At 39.6% G+C, this 22,081-nt stretch overlaps 1 protein-coding gene across 1 annotated transcript; it reads right to left on the bottom strand.

The window, feature by feature from the left end:
• Positions 1-371: 371 nt before the first annotated feature.
• LOC139720325 (uncharacterized) lies at positions 372-20,520 on the bottom strand. The gene is made up of 18 exons (XM_071631690.1): positions 20,483-20,520; positions 19,222-19,379; positions 18,298-18,376; positions 15,889-15,985; positions 15,221-15,316; positions 14,526-14,614; positions 14,084-14,171; positions 13,201-13,314; positions 12,691-12,786; positions 11,982-12,189; positions 9,098-9,270; positions 8,149-8,277; positions 7,187-7,354; positions 6,185-6,265; positions 5,206-5,267; positions 3,410-3,509; positions 2,452-2,631; positions 372-599 (listed from the first exon to the last, which is right to left on the bottom strand). The coding sequence occupies exons 1-18, from the start codon at positions 20,518-20,520 to the stop codon at positions 372-374; spliced, it is 2,184 nt and encodes a 727-aa protein (XP_071487791.1).
• Between the last annotated feature and the right edge of the window lie 1,561 nt (positions 20,521-22,081).

The following is a 22,081-nucleotide window of genomic DNA, read 5'->3' as shown; positions in this document are numbered from 1 at the left end:
GCCCCAGTTGTATCATAACAAGACGTGTTTTGCACATTCACCATTATCTAAAATACTGCAGATCATGTAACATACATTGTACTAGTATCTATCGCTATAAGTTATCAAGCATTATCGATTTTGCGCTCCCTAAAATGTTGACGTGAGCACACTTTTTGTAATCTCTCTGATTGTTTATTTGAACAGAGAGTCATGCACCAACAGAGTGCATAAGATGTGACATAATCTACATCAGCACCAACTGTCTTTATTGCATGATATTGCTTGTTCAATTATAATTTCCACATAATGAAAGAAGAATGCCAGTGTCAAGTACTCTATTACAACTGCAGTGCCCTGCACTCATATTGCATCACTTTGTGGTCGAGATACTAACCTGTGGGGACATCTTCTCGTAGATCCTCAGCCAGGAATTTCTCCACCCTCTGCAATCCGGCGTTGGCCTGTCCCTCCATCTCGGCTGCCCAACTGCTCACGCCCTCGGCCCGCGTCTTGCTCTGGACGGTCCACTTGCTGACCGTTTGGTCAAAGTCCTTCAGTTGGCGGTCAATGGTGGCACACACTGTTTCACTTGCCACTGCCTTCTCATCTATCATTGCCTGCATGAAGAGAACAGCAAAGAGAGATTCTAGTAAGTTGTGATTCCCCGCCCTTTTTTTCCTGTAAAACATAAGCCCTCTAATAACTGTTCAAGGCGCTTAATCGTAATGGTCATTGTTGTTCAAACTAGTTCAGGACAAGCCAGAATTTGGAATACGGGAAAATCTCAAAACGAAGCCTGATACAGGGACAATCTACTCAAGACCTCAGTTATCAGGCTTATACATTTCTTCTATATTAGGCTGTGCTTTGTTGTTGGTTTTGTGATGAATGGTCACAGAATATATTGTTTAACTGATCCTCGCTAGTTTCTTTAGTGTCTATAAATGTTGCTCTTCAATACAGCATTGTCATTTGCATGATCCGAACATTGCCACTCACCCATTTCTACACTCGAGTTGAGAGGGTCATCATGGGTAAGACATCTCGTCAACGGATAATTATAAGAAGCCTTTGGCAGGTTAAGAGTTTACCCAGTTTGCCTTAGTGCCCCAAATAATTGATGATGGGGAAACAAAGGCTCCCTACATTTTTCTTCCCCCTCACATGCCATCAACATCATTACCACCATCACCACATTATTCAGTAATAATGTGATGGTGATAATGATGATGGTACTAAATTACTACTATAAAGAATACTAAATGTTTATGTACCAATGTCCTCTATTTTCCCGGAAGTCAAATGAATTTTAAGAATGCAAAATGTTAAATCATAACCGTGACTGGGCTGTTTGGACCTAAGTTTACCAGGTAATTCCAAGTTATCACTTTTAGAATCATGGGGAAGGTTTTTATTTGAATGCACTCAGTGCACAAGGCATCCACAAACTTTGGTATTTTATTTGAGCATGAAGAGTCAAATACATTACTTTTATGCAAAGATTTGTACACTCCAAAGAGTCATAATTTGGCAAACAAGTTGTGTAAGTATGGTACTCCATGAAACCTTATCAGTGTTTTCACTCCTTGAGATCAAGAGTGAGTTGGACATGCAGGCAATTCACATGAAGAGTTCACACTTCACTGCAGCCCAAGAAATGAACTTTGTGTGAACATTTAACGAGATCAGAAATTTGGTGTCTCTGCTCACGATACCCTAAACTTTTTTTCCCCCCTGGACAGAGAGAGGTTATCAAGTTTCTTGAGAACAACAGGGCATGGCTCTCTAATCCATGTAACCACCCTCCACCACCTTTAAATACGGATTGCCAATGAAAAGCAGAGTGAATCTTTGTCATAGAGAAATATCTTCATGCTGATAAGGAAATAATGTGGAGAATTCCAAAACAATTTTCAGTTCACCCTTTTTCTAATAAATTGTCTTGTCATGTGGGGATAAATGATCATCTCATCTCATCCAAACTTCAGTGCTCATCTTGCAAATTTATACCAAAAAGATATTTGATGGAATACTGGCCATTGACCAAGGCAAATGGAAGCGCACAACAGAGATGACCACATTAATATTACCCAAAAAAATAAATAGATAATTAGATGAACAAATAAATAAATAAATGAATAAACAAATAAACAAACAAATAAATAAATAAAGAGATAACTAAAAAATAAAAAATTGAGTCATCATGCAGTTGCCCTAAAGTAAATGTAATTGTCATTGTGCTACTCTTATGTAGGAAGATTCAGTAGGACAAATACAAACTCTTATATTTACATCGAATGGGGAATAACGTTCTGATATTGGAAGATGTGTAGGGGCAAAGTAGCTGTGAGACAGGTTATCTTTTCCTGACTTTCCATCAGTCTGTTGAATGGCAGTCGGCTCCAATTTGCGAAAATTTCATATCATGTTTTACAGTATACGAGGCAATACTGATGCTTTCCTCCTCACCTCAGTGTCGTCTTTCTGCTGAGATAGGTGTGTGTCGATGTCTCCCATGTGACCCCTGACGACCTCACATGCCTCCTGCTGGTAGCTGGCCAGTCTGTCCATCTGTTCGTTGGTGAAGGTGGTCAACGATTCCTCCAGCGAGGCATTGCGCTGCCTGATCTCAACAACTTGGGCAATGCTCTGCCGGGCAAGGCAGCAAAGGGGAGGAAAATGAGGCACTGATAATATACTGACCAGTACGTTTTGTACCTTGAAACATACAGCAAACCAATTACTGCAATACCTTCTCATCATCACACTCCAATGGATAACACATGCATGAACACATTTCTGCATATAAACCCTTTAAACAAATGACTTGTAATAGAACAAGGCATGGTTACCCTCTACTTCCTTTTGATAATTAAATTTCCATGGTCTCTTGCTGAAAAAGCAAATACTTTTGAATGTACAAAATTCACAGTAGTTAATTCTTTTTTGAAGTAATGAATGTGAATGAGTAAGTATGGGTTAGTTGCATATGATTTTAACCAGTTGAGGATGAGTCCCAAGTATACTCTGGCAAGGATCTATGGGAAATATGTGTTGTAGCAGAATCAGCCTGTCCACAATGGATTTAATAACAAGTCCATTTTCACAAGCTTTTCAATCTGGACATCAAAGGGGCAAATAATGTAGAGCTATGCAAATTCTTCAACAACAACAAAAAAGAAAAAAAAAAGAAGGTGTGTAGGACTAATTTTTTATGGTAATTCCTCCTTTTAAAAGCCTTGTAAAACCATGACAACTATTCCAGTGATAAAAATAATACAAAAATAAAAACAGTTTCATCGAGGGAATGCACTTCTAGTGAAGATGTATCTAGGCTTGTCTGGAAAAAAATCAGAGACAATATTTCAAGGTTCATGTCACGGCTTTTCAAGCCCTGCTGCTTTAAAGACTTGTGTACATCACTTACCTTTTCATGATGATTATTGCAGGAGGATGAGAGATTTTCCTTTGACTCTGTGTAGGTGGTGACAAATGCACTACTGGTTTCCTGCAACGCTGTGGCTTCCCTGCATTTATAAAACAATAACAAGAGTTGCAGACTTCACACTTGCCGCTCAACATCAGTAGATCTACCCTTTGCACAAACGGTGCTGAGACTTTTTGTATACTGTAAAAGTGGATATTTTCGCACGACTAATTTTTCGTGCTCGGCGGGGTTAGAAGAGTTTCGTGTGTTTTTATTAATACCGCGGAATCAAAATGTCAACTACTGGAACATGACAAGCAAAAATATTCGCGTGCTTTTATTTTCGCGCTATTCTGGTTGCGCGAAATGCGCGAAAATTTCAACACTGTGAAAATTTCCACTTTTACAGTAGTCATATAAACTATGAGCCTTGAGAATATAACAAAACATATTTTATTCTAAAGGAAAGTAGCTAATGTTATGAAAAAGATATAAAAGAATATCAAAAACTTTGCACATTGAATAAATGCAAACTTAGAATAGCTACAAAAACAAAATCTAACAAGTTTCTACTATTACCAGAAAATGTTTACTAGTGCTGTGAATGGTACATTATGAAACTAGATATATCGCTATGGCTACTGATATGCCTCCGCCATAATGCATGGTTCTACTAATACGTCTATAGTACAATGTCTTGACAATGTGTGATGACAGTTTCACACAATTGGCAAAATATTAAAATGACAGGTTTGACACAAATGAGCTGAATGTTCACTTTCCTAGAACTAGGTTCAATTGGATGAATGATTAAAATGTCAGAGTGCAGGTATTTGGGGAACTGATGATTTTTACTTGACTTTTGACCCTTTTATAAGTTTATGCATTGAGTAATTTTCAAGGTATTGAGAAAAAGTATAATTTCAGTATCAAATGGGAAAATAGCATTATATAAACCTGGCCTTTGACCTTTGACCTCACAGTTCCAAAGAGAATCACTGTTAGGTTGAACATGCATAAATATGTAAGTTTCAAGATGATACCTTGAGTTACTTTAGAGATATGGAGGGAAAAGTGCAATTTAGCACTTTCACTTGACCTTTTACCTTTTGACCTTTGGGCAAGAAACTTCCCCAAAAATATATATTGGGTAATACATGCCATACATCAAGTTAAAAAAAAAAAACACCTTAGGCATATTGCATTTTAAGGAAAGTAGTGATATTTTGAAGGGTTGACCTTGACCTTTGACCCCCTGACCTTTGACCCATGACCCCCAACTTCCCTAGATAATCACTGCCCATCGGTACAAGCATATATACTAAGTTCCATGAAGATACCTTGAACCATTTGCGAGATATGGAGAAAAACATGAAAAATTTCAATTTTTTTTTTCACAAAATAACCTGTGACCTTTGACCTTTGACCCTGTGACCCTAAAATCCACACAAAGTATTATCCCCCAAGGATATACCCTCATACCAAGTTTGATGTAAAACCACCACACGGTTCTTGAGATATCGACAAAAACAAAACGGGACGGACGGACGTACGGACGGACGGACGTACGGACGTACGGATGGACGGACGGACGACCCGAAAACATAATGCCTCCGGCCACTTCGTTGCGGAGGCATAAAAATATGATGTATTATACTAATTTATATTTGATTCTACACACTAGAGAAAACTATTTGTGCTATAAAGACTCTGATGTGATTTGACACCAAAAATTAAGTAATTTAAAAAACATTGAAAGGGTTGAGAGAAAAGGGCACGTTTTATGTAATATGTACCTTTGTACGTCGCCTTGCATGGCTGTAGTCTTATTTGAGGCATCTTCCACCTGTCCACTGAGCTGTAAGCACACACATCGGGCAGACAGAGAGAAAAAAAAGATATTCATGGTCAAATTTTACAGAAAAATCATTTCATATTCACATCAAAACATAATTATTCACAACAACATGAAAGAAGAGAGGAAAAGGGAAAGTAAGGTATGTGTAAATGGTATTGAAAAGGAGATTTTTAAAAAAATTGTCGGTTTGAAGGTTGTATGAAGCATGCAGGAGACTGTATGATAGTTTTATAACAGGAGTACACTGTAGTTATCCAATTTGTAATATTCTGGCCTTTGCGATGAAAAAAAAAATGAGACAGAAAAGGAGCAATAGAGGTCTGCATTTTGCACAGAAGTTAGAGAAAATAAAGATTGCTTTGTGGATTATTCATCCTTATCAGGTTGGTAACTCCGTTAGCATCTTTCTACTTCATTTTGCAGACCACTATCAAAAATTGCTTTCATCCTTCCGCTCTGCAGAAAGTGAAGAGGGACACATTCTTAATCTGAGTGGGTTAATGCTCATCCAGACGTGACGTCTATGTGAGCTGCCTCATCAAAAGGGCAATATATCTGCATCTTATATAGAGGAAGGCCTGGCACTTCGGCATCATAGACCAGTCTATTAGTTGCGGCAGGGGCAATGCCTGTTTCCCTAAATCAGACATATGGCTGCGGTCTCAATATACTCACTTGTGCATTTATCCGTCTATTTCTGCACTTAATTATCATGCACTTTCTCATTTACAAATTCTTTATAGGTTTAGTTGAAGTCAGTTTAGATGCATTCTGAATAGATGTCTATTAACTAAATGCAAACTTTGTAACTGCATTGCATGGTGCCCTTTGGTTTTCTGAGCTGATATAAGAAGTCATTGCACTCGCATGAAGATAATGCTCTTTCTGGTTACCACCACTGAGTTGATGATACTTACCCTATCCGTCTCAGAAGCAATATCCTGGTTTCTCTTGGTCACAAGGGTTTGGAGACACTGAAGCACAGCCTCTTGCATTTCCTGCAAACATAGATACACAGGTATTATCATAAATTTCTCGCCACGCAACACACAAGGTGAAAAATCATACCAAATGTACTGTGGTTGTCATTAGTCAACTTCATCGAAAGACAGGCTGAAATGGTCTATGGATGTAGACAAGTCAGTGATTGACATCTTTAATTTTATAGGTAGTTGCTACATCCAAAATCACTTAATGGGTGCTGGAATTGGTACGATTACAAATATAGTGATGCTCTTTTGCATACAGAAACATTTATATCTCTTTTAATAAAAATGATGATTAAAAGCTACATTTCACAAAATTGTGTGGCAGAGATCCCCACAAATCTCTGCACTTACAGCTATTAGGGAGCTTTAGATTTGTAACGCAGACGTTTAGATGACTGCGTTGGCCGCTCTCTCTCTCCCTGTGTTGTGTTGCAAAGTAGCTTTAAATTACGCCCAGACACAGCCTATACAAAGTAAAATGGTGCTCCTTTGCATCATTGTATCAAATAGCTCTCTGCGTTGTGAATTTGACTAGGCACAAAAATGGCCTAGAACTAACCATGAAAACTCAGACGACACAAGATCAATTTTGTTAAGCAATTCTGCGCAAGCGCAGAACAAGTGTTCCCCCCCCCCTGTCTACACGTCCGCGTCGCAAAAATCTAAAGCTTAAATTCCTACATATATTTTCTAGAAGGGAGCTCATCATTTCGATCAACAGAATGACAATCGGGATGTTTTGCCACCAGACACTACTTGTTCATACAAGACATCACATGCCCACTTCAATTGCTCTCTCGTTCTCTCTATTAAATATTCATGTCTATATTTTTTTTTCTTCACTTATCTTGATAAAAACAATGTAGAAGACATCCATGTCCCATATGAGATTTAAATCAATCTCAGCTGTTAGTACAGTGGAAATCATACCTGGTTCTTTCTCTGTTCGTTCTGATTCAGCTCCACCAACTGCCTCTGCAGGGACTTGTTATCATTGAGCTGCTTGTTGGCAAATGCCTCCACTGTGGCTGCCATGTCTGAAACTTGCTGTGTGTGACTCTTGATATAAGAGTCTACCATTGCTGACTGAGACTGGATCTAGTTAGTGCAGACAGACAGAGACACATACATAAAATACACGCAAATAAAATGATAAATATCAAAGATATATATAAATCATCTGCTATGTAACATGTACTTCAAGCTACTTCCATTCAGAACCAGTTGATTATTAAGAACACGCTGATTTTGTATTTAAAGTAGTGAGATCCTGCGGAAAAGCAACAGCTCAAGGCAAATGAGACAAAAACTTTCATATTTCAGCAATGCTCTTCCATTGACTAAACTTGTTTTTGCAACACATGACATCAATGGGGATAAATTGCATCCCTTGCATCAACTTTCTGTTGACTTCAAATAGTCTAGCACTATGCAGATATAACTAGACCCACGGACGACAAGCTGATTTTGCTACAACACCCATTTCCTGTTGACACATGACTGAGAATACTTGGAACTACCAGTAGTCTTCAACGGGTTAAAGGTAAAGGAATTGTACTCGTAAAGTAAAGGCCAAGAATGCATGATTTTTTAACGTGGGAGAGCTGTGAGAAAATGATATCACCACCACTTCTGATTTACGTGTGTGGTTGCCATCAATACCACAATTCAGTGAAAACAGCACTATTGCAATATGACATTTTTGTTTCATTCTGAAATTTTACTCTTCTATTGTTGGTCCCATTTTACTGAGGAAAAATTAAATTTGAGTTACAACATGGTCTAGAATTGGGTAGAGCTCAAGTCTGAAAACAGTAGATGGTTAAAAAAATTTAGGAAAATGTGAGAGAGAAAAAAAGTAATGTTAGAAGAGCGCCCTGAGGCAAACATACCTGGGACTGGATGTCCCGTCTGCACTCATTGAGAGCCTCTGTGTGAGCAGTGAGTTTCTCCTCCAGATCCTTCATTGCCACCAGGAAACGGTCGCCATGGAAATGTTTGATGGTGGCGATTTCCTCTTCCTGGAATAAACAAAAGCAGGACGACTTGGCTCCATCAATGGGATGTTATTCCGATCAACCAAAGAGATCAGTGGAAATAGCTGCTACATGACTGAAATTGAAGCATCACTTGTTTACCATACAATTATAACGAAGTCCTGACTGTTGTCTTTCGTTATATTGAAATTTCGTTATAAACGAACAAATTGACAATAAAAACACGATGGGATAACGTCGCAGCCTGAACTTTTATTTCGTTGTGCATGGAATTTCATTATGACTGTGTTCATTATAAAGGGAGTGCACTGTATAGCCTTACAATATACATATACATTTTTTTCTTGGGGGGGGGGGAAATAAGGGGGTACTCAGATTCAATAGCAGCAGTGTCACAGTCATTTTTTTTCACAGGTTATCAACTTTGCCCACAATTTCATTAATCTCTTGACTGATTCCAAACTACTCTTTAAAATGAATAGCCCTTTAGGACTCATACACTGCAAGGGCATTCTTAAAGTCATTGCGACGACAATGCCTCTAGGTATGTAATCAATAGTAACAACACACAGATGGACTCAAAACATCCTTGTTACAAAAAAACAATTGTTATAGCAAAGCTGGGACGATACCTTTCCCAACTTATCATGACCTGTGTAACATAGATTCTGTCAATTTAGGTGCTTTTCTTTATCCTCACTTCTTCTGCCCTTTCTAAAATATTTCTGACCATGACGAAAGAAGGGACATTCGAGTGTGAACCTTTTTAGGCAGGTGAACCTAAAACCTGCTGCCTTTCCAATCAAGAGCGTGTAAAATGCATCATCAGTGTGATCCGGCTTACCTTGAACCTGCTGTGCTCTGCACAGGTCTTGTCTGACCAGCTCTGCCACGCCTCCTGCTGCTTCTCACTGGAGGACAGTATGGCCCCCGTCCGACCCTGCAGTGACCTCACCATCTCGGCCAGGTCAGACCGCAGGTCACTGACCTCCTTGGTCCGCTGGCTTATCATAAATTCTGCAGGGTGAGACACAGCAATATCAAAATGCTAGTAATATCATTTTTTCTTTTTAAAATGAGTGAAGAAAAGGTAAAGAAGTCTAACGCTTTATCATGAAAAGCACAGAATCACAAGAAAATTTATGATTTTGAGGTGCATTCTTTAAGAGCAGGTTATTCAGTAAGCATATTGCATGGCTGATAAAGTGATGTTAATGCTACCAACAGAAAAGAAGCAGTGGCCTTAGCTTTAACCAAGAAGACCTCCTTCACCATCATAGCTTTTGACATTGCTTTTAGTCAGAAATTTTGGACACCTTATACCGCCAAAATTTAGTGAGAGTCACAAATAGATGGCCATTGTGAAAACTCTACAATTTGTGCCTCAAATCTGATCAATTCAGTGCATTGTGTTTCACTCAATCTGTTCCACATTTGATGAAAAAACGTCAGACTCCTAGAGAAAACAACTGCATTTTGTATTTGACTTGACCTTGACCTGTGAAAATGTTAAAACCTTTAACCCTAATCAGGCTGGGCTTTTTTGGCTATGCTATATCTGGGGGGGGGGGGGGGGGGGGGGGGGGGGCGGATTCCGCCCCCCCTTCAGATCTCGCCTATGGAAAGCGTGATCGCGCCGAAAATCGGCACACGTGACGCCCGCGACGTATACTATCAAAATGTATGGTTGCTTTCTCCGAAAACTTTTTCTTAAATTTTATATTACATGTCGTCAATCCCTCGTTTGAGGCGAGTCCCCAACTGGGGCATACCCAAAGTGGGGTGCGTATATTTGTCGTTTGGGAGTTGGGAGTCGAAGGACTTGTCCATTGCAAATAAACTTTCTGCTCAGGCGTGACAAACCTGGAGGCCAAGCCAGGGTTTGATGACTCCAGCAGCTGTCGTATTACGTAAGAGCATGATAAGGATATCTGCCTGTGGCAGACCATTCAAAGTGAACTCAATTTTCTCTATCCTTTCTAAAGTTTTCAATTTTATATTCTATTGAGAAATTCTATGGTCATCCATTTTACATTTCGAATGAAAAAAATTGACCCGTAAATAACGAAAATACAGGAATAAGAAGGAGAGCATTGCTAGTTTGCCGGTGCTGACAATGTGCTATTTGGCAGTGAGTTACAACGGGGAGGTGAGACTACCTCCCTGGTTACAATCAGCCTGCTGACTGGATCATTGAGAAAGCAGCTGTCGTATTACGTAAGAGCATGATAAGGATATCTGCCTGTGGCAGACCATTCAAAGTGAACTCAATTTTCTCTATCCTTTCTAAAGTTTTCAATTTTATATTCTATTGAGAAATTCTATGGTCATCCATTTTACATTTCGAATGAAAAAAATCGACCCGTAAATAACGAAAATACAGGAATAAGAAGGAGAGCATTGCCAGTTTGCCGGTGCTGACAATGTGCTATTTGGCAGTGAGTTACAACGGGGAGGTGAGACTACCTCCCTGGTTACAATCAGCCTGCTGACTGGATCATTGAGAAAGAGAGAGAGAGGGAGAGAGAGAGAGAGAGGGGGGGGGGGGGTGGGGAGAGCGAGGGGGAGAGAGGGAGGGAGAGGGGGGAGAGATGGGGGAGGGAGAAGGGGAGAGCAAAATGGAATGACAATAGTTCCGGTCACTACAGTACAGGCATGCTCTGTCTGCATACGCTGAATGTCTACACTCACACACACACACGTACACACACACACGCACCATGGAGCTACATGGCCCATGCCAAAACCAAAACAATCTCCTTCTCTCGCGGTGTGCCCCCCCCCCCCCCCCCCCACCCCTCCTGTGGCGCTGTGGCGATGCCTGATGCTTAGATTAGGCCAGGGTCAAGAAACAGGTGTTTTATATCTTTGACTTTAAGTCATTGATTGCCAAGATATGCACTGGCATTATTTACTGGGGTGTAGCCTCTTCAAACGAGAGATTTGCGTCATGACTAATTATTGTAATTTATGCATAAAATCAGTTTTGGGCTCTAAATCACTTATTAATGCTCTAATTAAGCTAATTTCTTTTTAAAAATGTTTCTTGTATCATTCTCCTGAGACATAGGATAAAAAAAAATCTGTATCGAAATTAATTTCTTATGTATTTGATTGTTTTTTGAATTTCTTATGTATTTCGTTGTTTTTCAAACTTTTGTTTTTGTTTGTTTTTTGGCCAAAATTTGTCACAGACATTTTTTGAAGCTATATTATGCTAAATAAATTAATTTTGTCCATTCTAAGTCAAGATATGAATTTTTATGTGAATTAATTGAAAAAACACAATTTGCATTGGATTTGTACACAAAATCACGTTTTGGAGCAATTTTGGGGTTGACAAATTTTTTTCGAATGGGCGTCATGTCAAAATGGTACGCGTGGGCGCAACAATTTTGGTCTCAAAAGTTGCGCGATACTTGAAAGAAAAAAGTCATGAAACATCGCGGCGGGAGCTTATCGCGCTGCGAAGATATTGTGCAAAACGTCGAGGGGGGGGGGCGGATTCCTCCCCCCCCCAGCCTGATTAGGGTTAAATGTTATAATGGGTTAAAAAAATCATCCTGTCATACTTCAACATCCCCAAATTGATAAAACTTGAAATTGAACTCTATAATGCTGCATTATTGAAATTCGATATTCAGACAAATACCTGGACATTTTGAAAGCATGAGACCTCTGAAAACCTTCATGGGCATCAGGATGTTCAATAAAAAGGACTGGCATACCAAACTGCTGTTCCATGTCTCTGCATTTCCCCTGCTGCTCTCCTTGGAACTGCTGAAGGGCCTTCTTGATGCCCTGGGTGTGCGACTGAAAGTCCTGTCGGAAAACGTCCTTTACCGAGACGTTGTGGGACTCGACGCTCCTCTTCCGGTCGAGTTTGGCGTGAAGGCCGCCGACATCGGCCACACTGCTGTCTGCCGTGGACAGGAGCTGGGGAAATACGAATGAAAGACAAATAAAGTGGGGGAGAGTTTGCAAAATATACTTACATTATACTGGTAAGGACCAATTACAGTGAGAGTGTGCATGAATTTACTGAACAACGTTCACTGAGGGTCAATGCACATGGGTCAACTTACTTTCATCGGCAGATGAGTAGACATTAGACACTGCAAAGAAATTAGAATCATGCAAGGTCTGAGCTAAATGCTCTTGGTGTTTCCTGGAAGTATTAGTTTGAGCTGTGATATGATAAAGTTGAATATGAAAGTGTTGTTTTCCTAGCTTTGCCTACGTGTATGGTGGGCATTTAAATAACCCTGTCAACATTTGGAAAGATGCAATGATTTAATGACATAATGGTAAATACAAACATGCATACACACATACACACACACACACACACACACACACACACAAACACACAAAATATACATATTGAACATGACATTCAGTACAGAACAAAAATGCTCATACAGTTATCAACCTCACCTCCTTGGCCTGGCTCATGAGCTGCACTTCAGATGCGACATGCTTGGATACCAAGTGGCACTGTTCATCGCGATCTTGGGTTGTGACCTCCAAGTCCTGCCAAGGAAAGTGAACATCAGTGATATACAGTGCACTCCCATTATACCGAACATGCTTACATGTATAACAAATTTCTGGTTACAACTAAGTAAAAATTCAGGCTGCAACATTATTCACGCTAAGTATTTTTATTGTTTATCTGTTTGGTTAAAACGAAATCTTTATAAAATGAAAGAAATCTGCTGGTCTCGAGGACTTCATTATAACGGGAATCCGCTGCATCAAAAATGGAAACTCCTGCATTAACAAATGTTGAGGATTGCTAAATAATATTTCCATTGAAAGTAATAAACACTTTGATCCTTCATTCACTGAATGTGATAGAGCAAAAAGAAAAAAAAAAATGAATGGTAAATTCTTGAAAAGAGAACAGGAGGGGCTAGATGTACAGTTGTGTCTTTGAAGCATTACCTTTTCTGTTTTATGGAGGGTGTCTGTTGTTTCTTCAAGGTTCTTGGTGGTGACCTCAAGTTCTTCTGTTCGCTCTTCAAGCTCCTTCCTGGTGAACTCAAAGAGTTCATTGATCTTCAAACACAATGAGGCATGTTAAGTTTGGAGTTAATAGTGCAAGTTATGAACAAAATGCTGACGGTCTAATTAAAATAAAGCAAGGTATTTTGGGGAAAAAGGAATGTATGGGGCATGGCCACACCCTGAGAGGGTATCAGGGCAACTACCCCCCGAGGGCAATTACCTCCTGGCTAAATACTTGTTAGTGATAAGGTTAGAGTAAAAATTACGGTTAGGGTTAGGTTTAGAGCATATAGAGTTTGGGTTAGGGTTGGGTTTAGGTTCAGGATTAGGTTTAGGGTGAGGGTATCGAAGGGTTCAGATTATTACCCACGAGGTGATTGCCGTAGACTCCCTGAGACCTATGAGAAAGCCCATGTTGGAAGCTATTTGCCGAATAATTTGACATCGCACCTTACCCCCGTAAAGGTTTGAAGCACCACCATTGCTCCAGATTAACATACAATATTTCAATGGAACATATCATTCTGGAAAAAAGAAGTTGCTATGACAATTGCTCAGCTGTGACATGTGACAGCACTGAGTGGAGACCAGGGTCCCATTTCATAAAATTTGCTATCAGTGATAACTGCCAGATTTCTATAACAAATTTGCTCTCAGTCAATCAGCTGCAAGGATTTCAGTAGCCTATAACAACTACGACAACTTGTCACTGATAACAAGTTTTATGAAACGGGGCTCTGGCCTCCACCTTTACCACATTGCTGATTGCATTAGTTGGGTCGTGAATCTCGTGGCTCTGGAATAGGACGGGCCTTCTTACCTTGGCCATCTCTGCTGTCAGCCCTTCAATCTTCTCCTCCAAGTCCTTGATGAGGGCTTTCTGAGAAACGATGGACGTCTCCATGGACCTGTGACATCACGACAGATAGCCAATCGCCAAAGAAATGCAACACAGAGAATACATCACTCACTCAAACTGAGAAATGGACTAAAGAAGTTTCACATTCAGATCTAGGAAAACACAATGATGGATGTTAAACATCAACATTTACTGGTTTCACAACAAGAAGCTTCTTTGGTTTGGCTTGTGCAATTTATGAAATACACAACATGGCCTTGTCTCATCCACAACAATCCTAGATAGAAATGACATATGGGAAGGCTAAAGGAAGGACAAGAAGAAAATGAAAAAGAAAAAGGAGATGAAAATAAAAGAGGAGAAAAAAAGAAGACAAAGAAGACATATTACATGTACCACATACCTGTAGTTTTCCTCTGAAAGGAAAATTCCATTCTTTTCTCTGGCTGCAAATAGGTCTCTCCGCAGCCGTTCAATCTCTTCTGTGTATTCCTGGTTTATGATAGAGAGAGAGAGAGAGATAAAACACATAACTTTTATTTAAGATCTTGATCAAAAGCTTCCTTAATGAAACCTTAGTCCTACTGGATTAATAACATAAAAGAATATTAGAAAGGTCCTGAATGTGCTTAGCAACAATTTCAGGATAACATCAAAAAAGGGAAAGTTTCTGCCACTGTTTGTCACACATACACAGAGACTGCTGGCAGTACATAATATCACAAATATGCTTGGATATCACTGAAAAACACCATTTTGGCACTGATACAAAAAATGTTCGAGGGTCATATGCACATGGAATATAGCTTCATATGAAAGTCTAAAGTTTATCCCTAAGCAAACTGAAATATCTATCAGTATCAATGACAGTGCCATATGATAAAATTGCTATGTTTACCACATTTTGGACTGATGTAATATGACTTTCATTTAAAGCATGTTGTAGGCATTTTGTGGCTCATCTCCTGTGCAATAAACTGTGTTAGAAAGACAACTATCAGCTCCTTCCTTTGGAAGTGTAAGATACATCATAATCGTCATGTTCTAGGATCATTTTCTTTATTTAAAGGCAGGAATATGCATGCATGCAGTACACACCTTAATGAGGGATTTCTTGGTAAGCTTCTGGTTGACTTCGGGTCTATTTGTGATGTGCTTGGCTCTGTGTGCATAGTCCAAGGTGCTGAGTGTTTCCTGTACGATACATACGTGAACATGGAAAACACAAAAATATGGTCAATGGACAATAGGCACTATCAGTAACTCAGCTGTTACAATGGAAAATACAAGAATGTCTTGCTAAGTCCTGCAGTTCTATTTTAGTCTGGTTGTTTTGTTTTCTTATGCTACCACAACATATTTTTTCATAGACAAGACTTTCTTGCAAAAGCAAATTTCATATCCTAATGATGAAACACAGGTTTCTGCACCAATCAAAGATGTGAGATGCTGTGTGTCAAATCTGGGACAAACACACCAACATAATGATCTGTGTGTATTTCTTTCTTTCTTTAAAGAATACATGTACTTGCAGAAAGGTGTGACCTTGGGCAATACATATCTTCAGAAAACATTAACATCTTGTTCTCTTCAATTGATTATAAATGCGCATATAAGTACAGCTATTGGCAATACCTCAACTCTATAAACATGAAGCAAAGGATCATGGATATCCTCACGTTGTCTAAATGTCACTTGCAACAGAAATGGAAATGAGTCAGTTTAAATGTCACTAGCAATAAAACTGGGAATGAGTGTGGAAATACCTCTACGTTGATGGAAGCTGGAGACACAGTGGCAATGATCGATGTCTTGGTCCTGCCTCCAAGAGAGTCCTGCAAGATCCTGGTCAATTTGCTTTCCCTGTGCAGTGAGGGGAATGGCAGGGATAAAAGGTGTGTAAAAGTTACCGAGATACAAATGAATCAATACTTTCCAGTACTGGAACATATGTCCTCCAACTACCTGTCAGTGAACAGGGTTACATAATCCCTGTCACCCATAATAGGGAGCTTTAGATTTTAGACGCGCGGACGTTCAAAGGAAAAAAATATGTTCTGAGCTTGCGCAGTAGCGCGCGTAAAGTCAATCTATTTTTAGCTTGCGTCGCCCGAGTTGTTTACTACGCGTACTGGGTTGTTTTCACGTCCGCACAGTTTGCGACGTAGAGAGCTTCTTGATGCACTGATCATATGGGGGCGCGATTTTATTTTTTATACGTTGCGTCCAGCGTAATCTAAAGCTACTTTTCCACACGACGCAGGGAGAGGAGAACGTCCAGCGCAAGCGTTGGCTCAAACGTCCGCGCGTCAAAATCTAAAGCTCCCTAATGTCTTTTTCTTGGTTTCATTTGGGATTTAGGCATCATTCTGCTCGAACTGATGGTCTAATCTTATATCAAGGCCTAATAAAGGGGGGGGGGTGGGAGAGAATTCAGCAAATCATCAATGCTAATCAAATACCATAGAAATTCATAACCACATGCTTGGGAGATATAGGGTAAAGAGGAGTAGCAATAAATACACTTAAGGACAAGTTCACCTTCATAAACATAAGGATTGAAAAAATGCAACAATATTAGTAGAACACATCAGTGAAAGTTTGAGGAAAATTGCACAATCGATGCAAAAGTTATGAATTTTTTTTTTATTTTTGTGTTGGAACCGCTGGATGAGGAGACTACTACAGCTTGTGAGTCATATGCGTACAACAGTATAAGAAAATGTAAAAGAAAATTCAACATATTTTCACTTTTTTGGCATAATAAAAGTGCACTTGACTTGCCTCTTTCTAAAGGCAGGGGGAATAATATTACCCATAACATTTGTCGGTAACGAGTCAGGGGAATGTGTACTTTTTTCAAAAGATGGAATTTTGTGAAATTCTCTTTATATTTTCCTTATATTGTTGTACGCATGTGACATCTAAGTTATTCATACACTGCAGTAGTCTTCTCATCCAGCGGGTACTGCACAAAAACTTCAAAAATTCATAACTCTTGAACGGATTGTCTGATTTTCCTCAAACTTTCAATGATGTGTTCTACTAATATTGCTACATTCTCTCAATCCTTATGTTTATGAAGGTGAACTTGTCCTTTAAGGGGATTACAATAATATCGGATGAGAATAAGCTTTAGGAACATGATGGAAAGTAACATCCATGTTAGTCAGCTTTGGGTATGTGGTACAAACTGGCTTAACCCTAACTGCACTGGGGGGGGGCCTCGGAGGCCCCCCCTCGACATTTCGCACGATTACTCTGCAACACGCAATGCTCTCGCCGCGATGCTCCATGACTTTTTTCTTTTGAGTTTCCCGCACATTTTGACACCAAATTTGTGACGCCTGGGGGTACGGTTCTGAAGTTACATGACTTTTTGAACATGCACGTGAGGCCAAAAATGGCTAAAAAATGTGATTTTGTGTACAAAGTCAATGCAAATTTAGTTTTTTTCACATGGTTCATATAAATATGCTTATTTTTACTCTCAATGGCTAAAATTAGTTTGTTTTAGGAGTATTATGCCTCAAAAAGTGTCTGTGACAAATTTTGTTACAAAAAACAACAAAAACAAAAGGTCGAAAAAACAAGGAAATACATAAGAAATTCATGAAACAATAAAATAAATTAAAATACCGAATTTTTTTTCAAGTACATTTGCTAAGAATGCCACAAAGAATATCTATACCAAAAATGAGCACTTTTGGAGCTTTATTTACTGATTTAGATGAAAGATTCTGATTTCTCGCATAAATTATCATAATCAATCAAAATAAAATAAAAGAAGACTATTTTCTAAAATTTAAAAACACGATCTGGTAGATTACATCGCACACTACCATTGTGCAAAGTTCCGCGGCGATCACGCTATCCACGGCCGAGATCTTAGGGGGGCCCTTGAGGCCCTCCCCCCCAGTCTTTCGAGCCACCAAAATAGCCCAGTCTTTTTAGGGTTAAGGAGAGAAAAAAAAAAACAATTATACACACACAAATAATTTTCCTTAGATGCCATGTGCCATTTGTCAAACTGAAAACATGGTCAAAGGGATTTAAGAAATTTCAAAGTGCTGAAGCGTGACCTGGTACAAATTTGGCTGATTCTAGATGTAAAACAAATGAAGATCAGCCCACAAAAGGTACAAAGTCTGGGAAGGAGAAACAAATGCTTGTACCTATATGGGACGTGAGGTGCATGCTCCACAAGTGCAGTGATCACTCTGCCCAGGGTCAGCAAACTCTGGTTGATGTTGCCTGTGAACACATTAAAAAATGAATAAAAGTGAAATAGAGTTGGGGTCATCCCATCAGTGGCCCTAGCTGATGCATGGAAATCCTGAACTACGCAAGAGTATGAGCATGATTCTACGAGGGTATGATGACAACTTGATGCTAATTTATCATGGATTATAACAGGATTTTGAAAGGGGCAGGGTCAGAAATTTCAATAACTGTGGACTTTGAGGTTCAATAGGTGTCAATAACCCTGCGTTCACATTAGACCCCACATAGAAGGGACAGTCACTACTACTAGACTATCTTATCTTTTCTTTTTTTTTAAACGACCGACTTTCCACACTGCTATCTCGATTGTCCCCGAACTGCGGGGCCAATGGGGACTTGGGGCGAGCCCTGCCATTTGAAACTAGACTTTGTGCATGCACACATTTGATGATCGCAGCTTGGCATTATCAATTACGGCCAAAGGTCACTCTCCTCTCCAAATTTTGCCCACAGACCCGACTTGCTTCGCAGGGATGGGGGGACAATTTCCAGTGAGCATCAACCCTATGGTTTTGGAAGGGAAAGTCCTGCAGTGTGGGACTTCCCCTTCGATTCAGGGACTAATGGTAACGAAGGGTAAGTACCATTATGTGATGGAAAATAAACATCAAAATACAAATACATGATCACATCTTAACATTACAGTCTGCAGCTAGGTAAATGTGCTACATGCTATCATAATGTGTAAAAGTATTGTAGGGGTGTAAATTATGAAGTTACAAGCATTACAATCTCCTCACTATCTAAAACAGAGAATCAAGAACGCAGGATTCCGTCATTCAACACTGAACAGCAAGAGAATGTGATGGTCTTACCAGCTTCCCTGGCTCGCTTGTCCACGGCCCCTGAGCGGCCAATGTTCTCACTCCCAGCTAGATCCACCAGGTGAAGCTTGCCTGTCTTCAGCAACTCTTCCCCATCGATGGAGTTCTCTTTGATGTGGATGGTGACTGAAAACACCGAGTGTGAACGACTGGAAGACACAACAGCAATACATGAGTCAAATGAATTTGAGGTTTCCCATCCTGTTTGTTGTTGTTTTTTCTTTTCTTTTTTTTTTCAATGAATGATAACTGCTAATTCTTCCAAAAATTCAGAATTCTTCCAAATCTCCCTGGAGACTTCTGTCATGTGGAATGCAGTATTTTGTGAGCAGATAATGTGTTGCAGCAGATATGCCTCAGGTCAATGACACAATTCAGGGGTCGCACTTAACTTAGAACTACTACTTAGAATCAATTTTGACACTGAAGCAATATTTTGGCTAGCCAGACGGACTAGTAACTTCAGAATTTTTCGATTTTTAGCTAGTCCGACGTGATTTCGGGTGGCCAATGGCCAGCGGACCATCGCCAATTTCGAACCCTGCAATTGTATTCAAAGAGAGTCATTGCTGGAGGCAGTCATTGTGTTTTTCAAATGTTGTTTGAATTTTCTGTTACTTAACCCTTTTTTATAAAGACTGGGGGTCCTAAAGGGCCCCCCCCCTTAAGATCTCAGCCGTGGATCGCACGATCGCCGCGGAAATTTGCACAATGGTAGTGTGCGATGTAATGTACAAGATCGTATATTTAAATTTTACAAAATGGTCATTTATTTTATTTTGATTAATTATGCTAATTTATGCTAGAAATCAGACTCTTTGATCTACATCAGTAAATAAAGCTCCAAAGTGTTCATTTTTGGTCTAATTATTCTTTGTGACATTTTTTGCAAATGTACTTTAAAAAAATTCGATATCAAAATCAATTTCCTATTCATTTTATTGTTTTATAATAATAACAATAATACAGTGCACTCCCGTTACAACGAACACGGTTATAACGAAATTTCGTTATAACGAAGTAAATCTTCTTGTCCCAAAATTATCACCATTAAAGTCTATGGTACATTGCATTGTGGGAGTCTGAGAAGGCTGTGTTGTGCAAAAATATTCATCTCAATATCCATCACACACACATACACACACACACACACATACACACACACATACACACAAAACAACAATATCAACATGAAATTTGGTGCTCCCAGTTGATAGATCTCTTCTTCTTCTGTTTCCCTTGTGCGTTTAACCACAGCAACTCCAAACTCTTTGAGCGGGGCGTCAGCATAGTGGCCAGCTTTGTCCAACGCCCCAATAAGGGTACGGAGGCCAGAAATGCAGTGCTCCGATCCATCTATCGCACCAATGATATCAAACATGATGAAGTCTCCCACATACCCCTATCCAGCATCATTGGACAGGCTGGCTTGGTAGAAAAGGTAAGACAAGAATTATACCCATGTTAAATGCATTTGAAAAAACGCTGATAATGGAAAGAAATTGATCTGATGTAAATACTTTTGGAATGATTTGCCACTCGATGGTAAATTTGCCCCCAGTTTCCCACTTAGTTTCTTATCCCAGCCCTACCTCCTGAAACCATCACTTTCATTTATTGGGAAATTGTTCAATATGCTGTGCTTTATGCAGGTCCCTCATAACATTCAGTGTATAAACCTGCTTCAATTTTGTATCAAAACCGATATGCATTGGACAGGTACATGCAGCTCTCATGATGTGTGTGTGTATAAATGCGAACTATGTGAATGTTTTTGAAAATAAACTGAATCTGAAACTGAAAAGGCAGTAAGCGTAGTGGGGATGATAGTTAACGCAAATATCAGTGTGTATAAAACTGACTAGTGTTCAATTCTTTTAATTTTTTGCATGTCTTGAAGAAGTTATTCACAGAATACTGATGTCGTAGTAATCCTAGAAATAAATGTCGTGTAATCAAAATGCATGTTGACCTCTTATGATGCCTTGTAGTTTGTATATAACCAGATCACTAAATGTTTCAAAAAAATATTCATCATATACTTTTATGTATGTTTTCATTATTTTTCTACACCCTATTAAGCTCCACCTGTAAAAATATCCTCCAGATCCTCTTTATTCATAGTCTAGTTGTGACATCATCCTCCTGTAACACTTGAGCTGAGAAATTGACGTAGTCATGTACATGTATGTGCCCTAACATTCATTGCTACATCAAAAATTTGTCCGTAGAAACATTTGCAAGAATATGAACATGTGGTGATGGTGAAAATGCAGGTAGTACTAGCAGCAGGGGCGGATCCAGGAATTCCGTAAAGAGGGGGTGCATTTACAAAATTAAAGGGGGGGGGGGCATGCATCCCTCCCCCATTATTTTTTTTTCTTTTTATTTCTGCTGTTTCGACCACACTGGTTTGTGCACCCGGTGTGGTCCTCCCTGGATCCGCCACTGAGCAGTGAATTCATAAGGCGTATAACTGTGTCTATTGTTCAGCTCAAATGCCCCCCCCCCTTCCCTTCCCCTCCCCCTATGTGCCATGTCCGGGAGTTGGAATCGCTCTTTGTGTTGTCCTCCAGGTAGTACCAGTTGCCATCATCCTTGCCATCAGGGAATGCACAGTGGAGGAGGCGAAGGAGTTGCTAAGGGACGAGCCCATCATACGCGAAGTACTCTCCGAGATGATCCCTTAGAGCCGATATCCCATGATGCATACAGAGTTTGATACAGGTTACCTGCAGTTTTTTTTTTTTGTTTTTTTGTTTGTTTTTTTTAACAATATGATCCTACTCATCGAATATGGTGGTCCAGATTCATTCATTTTCAAAAGCACAGATTTTGTACTACCATGTGT

Source organism: Diadema antillarum, unplaced genomic scaffold, assembly GCF_040938485.1.
Source record: "Diadema antillarum isolate AM-2024a unplaced genomic scaffold, OU_Dant_1.0 scf00000126, whole genome shotgun sequence".
Lineage (NCBI taxonomy): Eukaryota > Metazoa > Echinodermata > Echinoidea > Diadematoida > Diadematidae > Diadema > Diadema antillarum.
The sequence above is the reverse complement of the archived record's forward strand: the minus strand, read 5'-3'. Positions and strand labels throughout refer to the sequence as shown.